We start from the raw sequence: 9,557 nt of genomic DNA, 5'->3' as shown, positions 1-9,557 counted from the left end.
AAGAACAAGGGAATTAAATATATTTTCATAATTTTTACTCCTAAGACTAGGTTTATTATTTTACCATTGACTTATAAATTACAATTAATTATATAACACACGGGACATAGTCATCCTAATATTTTTTTAACAAGGAACACGAGGGATTACATGCTAACGGCCAAGTCTGCGCAGTAACCATTTTTAATTATTAAAAAATTATAGTTTGATACTCCCTCTGTTCCATTGAATTTTTTACATCATTTTTTGACATGCTTTTTAATGTTCATTTAAATTATAATTTTATTATATTTTTAATTTTTTTGATGTATAAAAGTTTTATGTTTAAAATTTTAAAAAAAAATTTAAAAAAATATTATAAAGACCTCAAAATACGTGTAAATCGTAAACAGAGAGAAATCGCCTGGACAGACTACTCATTTTAATTTCAAGCGTATAATATTAATTTAAACAAACAAATAGAAAGGGGAAAAAGGAGTCGGTTGGGAAAAGAGAGGTAAAGGGAAGACAACAAATTCACTTTGTTCCCTTGTACTGCCCAAACTCGGATCTGACCGATACACTCACTCCTCCCTCCCTGTATCTACGCATTCTTCCCTTATTGTTAGTGTGTGTAATTGTGTTTGCTCGAGAGAGAGAGAGATAGACAGAGAGAGACAGAGAGAGAGAGAGACAGAGAGAGAGAGAGCGAGAGAGAGAGAGGAGATTGTGCGTGTGTGATGAAAGGAGGCGGTGGCGGAGCGTCATCGTACACGCTTCCGAGGCGATGGAGAGGACCTGTCATTGCCGTACTCGCACTCGTGTTCCTATCTATGCTCGTTCCTCTAGTTTTTATGCTCGGTCTCTTCAAATCGTTTCATTCTTCAGGTACTTTCCTCCAATTCAGTTTCATCTACATTTTCTCCATTTCATTAGATCTACTTATTTTCATCGATTTCGATATTTCTCGTTTATTGTTAACAACAATGTATCTCCAATTAAGCTGCCTAAACTCACTAACTTATCAGATCAGTTGCTAATATGTATCGTATTTTGTTACCAGATACTAATTTATTAAGTTACTAATTTTGATTCGTTTTGTTTATTTAGTATTTGATACGGAGTCACGGCCTTTAGATTCAGTAAGTATTTAGTTACTCGGTACTTTACGTTATTCACTTGCGTTAGTTTTTTGTCGTTTTAATTTGTTTTTTATGTTGTTAATTAGAACCGGCTTAGAGTTATTGATCAGCATGTTGGAGTTGTTACTAAAAATTACACGGAGGTACGCGTAATGATAATAACTTTTATATTTATTTCCGCACTTCTTGTCCTTTACTTCATTAATTGTATGGTTGTATGATATCATGTACATGTCATTTACTTTGTTTTGTTTTATGTAGCAGGAGGAAACAAAACATGTAGATGTAGATCAACCAGTGAGAGTAACAGTGCCAACACATCCAAAGGTTCATTGCATACTGCTTAGATGGTTAAGACTCGTCTTCTTGTGCTGTTAGCTATCTGAGATTATAGAGCATTGTCATAATGCGTTCTAATTATGATTCCTAAAAATACCTGATAATATGTCGGAAATTGTTGGAATTTTTTTTCAATTAAGTAACTGTATTTACGAAATTACGAGTTTACATTACAAGGTAATGGTAGTTGAAATAAAATCAGTTGGGCACAGGTAGGTCTAGGCCCTAGGTCATCTATAAGCTCATATCTTTTTGATGAAATTGGTGAAAAATATTTTTGCCTAAGACCTATTTGTGGCAATTCTTTACAGTAGCTCAATTTGCCCTTGATTTAGAACATATAAAAACTATCTCATTTTTTTTTAAAAAATCATTTGCGTCAATAAATATTCCGTTATTTATGGCGTATTATTATTTACATATACCATCAATAAATGCAAATTTAGGATTGTTAGCATGTATCCTAATCATAGTGATAATAAATGAACCTTATTATCCTTAATGATATATAAAAACCGTAACAGGAAAAAAATGCTGCTGGAGAAATAAGAAAAAAACCCTCCCTCCCCCTCCATCCCCTCCTTTACGTGTAAGAATTTTTGTATACTTTGAATTTTGGGGTAAGATTGCATCAGTCTTTTCATCACTAGACCATCAATTGCCGCAGTCACAAGATGACATAGTTGAAGACCTATCTCTTTAGTCTGTTTATTTTCAAGCTAAAACCTTATTGAGCCGTTGGTTAGTGCTATGACTTGGCAATAATTATCAAGAGGTGTCTGATTAAGTTATTTGAATATTTAGGGTAATGCATTGCCATAGTGCACATGTTCAAGTTTATGAAGTCATTTGAAGAATGATTCGGAGATCAGAATGCAAATCATGTTAAATGTGTTATAATTATCAGACATTTGGGCTTATAGTGATCATGCTTTTGTGCTCCGACGGATGAAGTTTGCAAGATTATTGGCTCTCCTTTTTATTTGATTTATGTCTTGACATGTTGTTCTGTACACTTTTATTTGTTCCCCTTTCTATTTGTTCTGTACGCTTGTAATGTATGCTCTATGCAGAATTATCATGTCTGATGGGGTGAATTTTGAGTTATTTTGGATCACACTGTACAAGTTCTTAGGAATTAGAACCACTGGGAGTCCCTTGTTCTGTTATGCATTGAGGCGACATGTATATCCTCACTACAGCTAGCTAGTTTGCTAGTGATATGATTGTTATACAACCTGTCTAGCTAGGACTTATTTTTTATCTGATTGATGAGTTTGTGCTGCACTTGCCTTATGAAGACATTTGTAGTAACTATGTTATGTGTTTATTTGTATTTACATGTTCTGAATCTGGTTGTTGAACACATAACATCCAGTGAAATATATATGTTCCGTCCCTTTTATATAGGCCTCGTTTCCTTAATTTTTTTCTCTCAAACCAAAATTATTGTCCACATTCAGTTACTATGGTAAGTTAAAATTTGGATTTGTTAATTTTTCGGAAAAGTAATGCACAACTTTTATAATAATTTTGTAGTTATTTATTACGATTGAATAGAATGTGGAATTCTATCTATGGACAGTGTAAACGGGATTGAGGGGGAAGTAGTAATATTTGTATACATTTATTGTAATTGAGATTAGTTGATCATTGTATCTTTATGTGTATGTATCATTAATGAATCAGGTTTCCTGTTAAGTGGTGAGATTCTCTAGATATTGTTCATCTTCTCGATCTGAACTTGTGACCTTTTACAGTCTAAGCTAGTCAGTAATGGTGAATATAAGCTTGGTGCTGTTGGTTTGTTGCAGTCTTGCAAGTATTTGAAATCGCATTTGACCTGTCTACTGTTTCTCACCGTATTACATTTTTTTTTGACAGGATTTTAAAAGCAACTCTTACAAGGAAGCTGAGAACAAAACCAAAAGTAGGTTCCCTGGATTGCAGTCTAGATATTTGTACCATTTCTCACATATATCTGTTGTCATAATCATTCTTTTAGTTCCTTCCAGACTTCATGATATTTTTTTTCTGTAATGTCTTCTTTGCTTATGATTATGCAGGTTCCCCATTGCTGACTAATATATCATTCTCGCATCCGGAAACAAATGTATGTCTTTTTAAGAGTTACTGTTTTTTCTAATAACTTTCAAGTCAAAGTATTATTTTCTAACTCTGAATTCGTTACAGAATTCAAGACAAAGTGGTAGAAATGAAGTTTCCAAAAATATGGAAGTCATTACTGAGAGTGAACAATTATGTGCACTAAAATACGGTAGTTACTGTTTATGGCGTATAGAACACAAAGAGAAAATGAAAGATTTTGTTGTGAAGAGAATGAAGGACCAGCTGTATGTGGCTAGAGCTTACTATCCAAGTATTGCAAAGCTTCCAGCTCTTGATAAGCTCTCTCTTGAAATGAAGCAAAATATTCAAGAATATGAGCGTGTTTTGAGTGAGACATCTACAGATATTGATCTTCCATCTCAGTAAGTTTAAGTCTTATCCGCCCTGCTTTGTATGAACTCTTAGTACTGGGATTATCTAGTTTAAGAGGCTACCCCAGCTTCACTTTAGGTTGGTGATTGATGTGTTTGTTTCCCCTTGAACAATTAAGGCGAAGCAGGGTCAGGAACGACTACATTTTTAACTTAAAGTTATTTAGTTCAATAAATTTAAGTACCTTGGAGGTACTTCTTTCTAACATACCTTTTTCTCATATGAAACACTATATATTTAAGTGACTTTTTACACAGTTTATATTTTAAATGTATTTGTATTTTGTACTTTTATTTTATGTTTAATTAATATAAATTCATATTTTTAGTCAAAATCTTTCAAAGTAATTCACTTTTTAAGTAAAATTAGTCAAACGTATACATTCTACTTAAAGTTAGAAATAACCACTTTCCACTTATAAGTTACACTTAAGTGACAAGCAAATATTTTTAAGTTAAGCCAAACGGCTTGTAAGTATCTGTATCATTCACCCTACTTTGTATGCACTCTCAGTGCTTGCATTATCTATATAGTGTAGTTTACAGAATGTGTAAACTACAGCAGGACAGTCGAATGCCCTTAAACTTCCACAGTAACCTTGACAATCTAGAAACTTGGGTAAGGCTGTGAAGGTTATTAAAATTTTATAAAATTTTCAGTTTAAGTTGACTTGTAGTTGGCAAGTGTGTGAACAGTAATACAGTATTTTACCATTCTTCTTTTGTTCCTTATTTTCCCATGTAAGGTTGTAACTGTGTAGCATATTTGCCGATTCATCGTGAAGTTTTTCTGCATTCCTTCCATCTTACCAAATCCTTAAAAAATTGAATATATCTTCGACATACAAACAAGAAATTACGGGGATATAGTCTGTCGCTATCTACAGTTTGTTGAAACTTATATAAATCAATTTTGTTGATTAATTTACAAAGGTATTAATAAATTGACTAGTTAATATTTTGTTAATTTAAATAGCGAATCTTGTCGTCCGACTTAGAATATAAAGTATAAATGCTTCGTTATACAACAGAATTCGTTTTATGGATATAGTCATTAGTTTTCATATAAATCAATTTTTTTTTATAAATGAGATTCAGGAAATTGAGGGCATGATTAGCCATATCTGTTGCTAATCGATGCAATACCTATTGAGTAATCCACGTGAAGATCATGCATATTCAGTTTTTTAGCGTTTAGAAAAAGTTATATATATATATTTATTATCCTTAAAAATAATGGTGATGATGAAGTATTGAAGGTTAAAATGACACAATGTATCTGGACCAAGTCAGAACATTTCTGCTCGTCATGAGTCATTTGCTGTTTTTTTAATCAATAACATTTGGTGTACACACCTGCATGGATGCATTTAGACATTCCTCCCTCCGCCCCAAATTAGATGCCCTTTGACTTTTTGACTTTCTTCACGTACTTTAATGTGTATAAAAGTCATAGCCCCACATATTATTTTTTAAAATTTCTTTTTTTGAATTAAAGTTTAACATTTATACTTGTATTCGGAGAAAAAAATTGAAATATAATTGGTAGAACTATCCTTTTTATTCACCTGAAAATACGTGAAAAAGTCAAAAGGACATGTATTTTTGGGCGGAGGTAGTACTTGTTTTGAAGTAATTGCTGGTACTCACTGCTGCTATTCATAAGATTTTGACCTAAATTTCAATCTTATCCTTTCAGTATGAGAAAGAAACTTCAGAAGATGGATGATGTAATAGCTAGAGCAAAATCATACCCTGTGGATTGCAATAACGTGGACAAAAAGTTCAGGCAACTAGTTGATCTTACCGAGGATGAAGCCAACTTTCATGCAAAGCAGAGTGCTTTCCTCTACCAACTCACTGTCCTGACGATGCCGAAGAGTCTCCACTGCCTGTCAATGCGACTCACTGTGGAGTATTTTAAATCTCCTTCACTTTATATGGAGCAGTCACTAACAGAAACATATATGAACCCGGAACTACAGCACTATGTCATATTCTCCAAGAACATACTTGCATCTTCTGTTGTGGTCAACTCAACTGTATTTCACGCAAAAGTACGTTTTATCATTATTTTTGAGCTTTTGATTATATTATTGTTGATTGCACTGACGTATTTTGCTTGAATTTCAGGACAGCAGGAATCAAGTTTTTCATGTGTTGACTGATAAGCAGAATTATTTTGCCATGAAAGTTTGGTTCTTTAGTAATACTTTCAGGGATGCTACAGTACAGGTTCTCAATATTGAAGATCTTGAAATAAATACCCAAGAGAAGGGATCCCTTTTGCAGGTTTCATTACCCGAAGAATTTCGGGTATCTTTCCATGATGTCAGTCCATCCATGAGCCAAATTGTTACAGACTACATGTCTACTTTTTCTAATTCTCACTATCTGCTGCCTAAAATATTTCACACTTTAAAAAAAGTTGTCGTTTTGGATGATGATCTCGTTGTTCAACGTGATTTATCTGCCCTCTGGAGTCTTGACATGGAGGGAAAAGTTAATGGTGCGGTACAGTTCTGCAGTTTAAGGCTAGGTCAGATAAAATATAATCTCGGAAAGAATGTTGACAGAAATGCTTGTGCGTGGTTGTCTGGGTTCAATGTTATTGATCTAGTCAGGTGGAGAGATCAGGCTGTTACTAAAACCTATCAGGGGTTGGTGCAAGAGGTGAGTGCTGGCTTGTTTAAGACTCTTTTTACTTTGATTCATACACAATAATTGTGCTAGGAAAAGTCTGTTATTTAATATAGGCTGCAACTGGGGGTACCTTAATTTGCCTATATTAGTCTCAAACTGTGTTTGTGTAAAGCTTATATGTGTCTGTTCTTTTGTTGAGTAAAAACTTTCGAAGTTAACAAGGTATTAACGGTGACTTGTTGAGTGGTTGACATCTTAACAATACCTTATTGGAATTCATCGAAGAAGATGCACACACATGCATGCATTCCCACACAATTTTTTCAGAACATAAATTATTGTGCATCTTTAACCTTCTTTAGTATATGAGAAGGTGAAGGCCTTCTATTATTGTTATCCTTAAGTTTCTGGTAGATTCTTATCTTTGTAATTTGAATTATCCGGGTCACGACTTCCAGACTTTATCTATAAGTCCTTCAATTACTGAATCGACTAAAGATTATCTTAAACATATTAATTAAAGACTAGCTTCAGTGGCACAATGGCTGGGCGAGTATTTAATCAATGGCTTGTATAGACACGTCCTACTGTTCACCCTTGTTTTCACTTTTTTTGACAACAGCTTGACAGGGATGGAGGACGCCTCAAAGCTGCTACTGTGTTTTCAAGCTTTCTTACCTTTCAAGGGCTGGTTCATGCTCTAGATGATACCTGGGTCTTGCCAGGATTGGGTCATAAATATAGTCTGGATCTGGAAACTGTTAAAAATGCAGCAGTATTGCACTTTAATGGGAACAGGAAGCCCTGGCTTGAGCTTGGCATTTCCAAATATAAATCCTTCTGGAGGAAATATTTGAATCCAGAACATCGGTTCTTAAGTGACTGCAATGTGAACCCATAAAGATTATAATCTTGTTATTTGCTGACATCGTAATGAAGTGTGGTATCCCAGCATACGCAGTTTTCGCTTCAGGATGAAAAAGGTTTTGAGCCTGGAAAGAGTTTGTGATGGTTTAGAAATTGATAGTGGTAGGCCTTGTGTATTTATAGCCTGTTGGTCTAGTTTTTAGATGAATAAGATGAACAAAGTGAGATCACTTTCTATCAAGGCAGGGTGATTGGGTATGTTTAGCAATCTGCAGACATTTTTTGGTTGATGTGCTTTCAACTGTTAAATAGGGAGATCGTAGAGGAACTCGTAATTCCTCTGGCATCGGGAGAAAGCGCATCCATTAGTTTGTGTGCACAAGAGGCTATTCTGTGTAAATGATCGTCCAGGGAAGAGTTAAGTTATTTGTTCCAATGGGGGTGTCTTTTCTACAAATCCTGTGGCAAATCTGAAATTATGTATTAGTCTGTTACATAGAAAATTCTTGCAGTTACGAACCAGCTGCTTTGATATTCAATTTGTAATTACACTGATTCTGATATCATGGATTATACATTTAAGCAATTATTTGTTTCATTTTTAATTGTTAAGTGTGAAACTGAGTGGATGTATTTTTTGTCTTTCCAGTAACTTTTGTTGGCTTGATACCCTGTGTATATACACCTTTATATTCCTCGCAAGTCATATATGATTCCTATACCTCATGTAAAATTATCAGGAAAAGGCCCTGACATTGTTCAACAAAATCAATAACTAGTACCTTGTTAACTATTGGGATAATGTACCTTGTAAACTACTGAGATAATTAGAAGGTGTTATGTTGTAGACGAGATTTACAGGGGGTTTAAGTGTTATAAAATAACTAGGTTTATAGCTAGTGCGTGAGATACAGTCATGATATAACATCAACTATTATAAAATTTGTATCCATATTTGTGAAATAGAATATATTTTCTATTACGAGAAGTTATTGTATCTATATATAATCAATATTTGTGAAATAGAATATATTTTCTATTACGAGAAGTTATTTTATCTATATATAATGTTTGTTGTAAGCATGAGCTTTCTCGGCGTGTGTATTTTATAGCCGAATTGATACGAACACAATTTCAAAACTCCCTGTTAATGAAATGTGTATATTTTATATAATTGAAAAATATGGGATGGTATGAGATGCACTTTTTTCAATATTATATCAAATAAATTTTTGTAAAAATGTACTTATAGTGTTCAAAATTTTGTTAAATTTCAGAATTGTTATTGTATAGCATTGAAATTCATAATTTTACAAGATCATGTTAATCGATTACGAAAAAGTTGAGTTCATTTGTTTTAGTTACCTTATTTTTTTATATTACGTATGTATGTTTGTATGTGTAGTATTTGAATGTTAAATATGTGAAAATAAGTGAAAGTATGTCTAAAATACACCACTTTCCACCTTCAAGTGCAAAGAATACCCACCGGCGGAAGGACAACCCAAAATACCGACGAACTGCGCATTGTATAGAAGTGTTCTAAAAATCGGTTTAGGCGGCCGCCTAGGCGGCGGCGTTTATGCGCTAGGCGGTGGTAAAACGCCGTGACTCGGTCCCAGGCGGTGATTTAGGCGGCTTTTTTTAAATTGGGTCAAAATCGGGATTAGGCGGGCTAGGCGGTCAAAAATCTGTACTAGGCGGGAAATAATTAAAAAACATTTTTTGTCATGTTTTTTAAAATTTTAATTCATTAATTTTATAATTTCACACAATATCATGTCAATTTCTTATATAAAGTATTGGTAAGTCGTAATAAGTAATCTAATATATTTATTTTCTCACTTCAAATATAAAAATGACATATCGTAATTAGTTTAAAAGTGTGAACTAAAATATAGTTAATATTGTAAACTCAATAATTAGTACATAACGAATGTCAAATGTGTAGATATTGTTCAATACCATTCTAATTTCTTTTTTCAAACAAATATTTGGCATATTGATAATTATATAATTATAAAAATTAAAAATAATATTTATATTTTTCCGGTTAATGTCCCGATTAATCGGTCCGATTAATCTC

At 33.4% G+C, this 9,557-nt stretch overlaps 1 protein-coding gene across 3 annotated transcripts; it reads left to right on the top strand.

The window, feature by feature from the left end:
• Positions 1 to 467: 467 nt before the first annotated feature.
• Positions 468 to 8,069, top strand: LOC141689485 (putative galacturonosyltransferase 7). Of its 3 annotated transcripts, none has more exons than XM_074493786.1 (10): positions 468 to 867; positions 1,090 to 1,121; positions 1,208 to 1,264; positions 1,386 to 1,448; positions 3,345 to 3,390; positions 3,527 to 3,573; positions 3,654 to 3,952; positions 5,661 to 6,018; positions 6,095 to 6,634; positions 7,227 to 8,069. In XM_074493786.1, the coding sequence occupies exons 1-10, from the start codon at positions 720 to 722 to the stop codon at positions 7,503 to 7,505; spliced, it is 1,869 nt and encodes a 622-aa protein (XP_074349887.1). In that variant the 5' UTR covers positions 468 to 719; the 3' UTR covers positions 7,506 to 8,069. The 3 variants fall into 3 exon arrangements, with proteins under 3 accessions (XP_074349887.1, XP_074349886.1, XP_074349888.1); XM_074493785.1 differs by having other exon boundaries at positions 1,383 to 1,448; XM_074493787.1 differs by lacking the exons at positions 468 to 867; positions 1,090 to 1,121; positions 1,208 to 1,264 and having other exon boundaries at positions 1,386 to 1,471.
• Positions 8,070 to 9,557: the final 1,488 nt, after the last annotated feature.

This window comes from Apium graveolens, chromosome 10, assembly GCF_009905375.1.
Source record: "Apium graveolens cultivar Ventura chromosome 10, ASM990537v1, whole genome shotgun sequence".
NCBI lineage: Eukaryota > Viridiplantae > Streptophyta > Magnoliopsida > Apiales > Apiaceae > Apium > Apium graveolens.
This window is presented reverse-complemented; position numbering and strand designations above follow the sequence as displayed.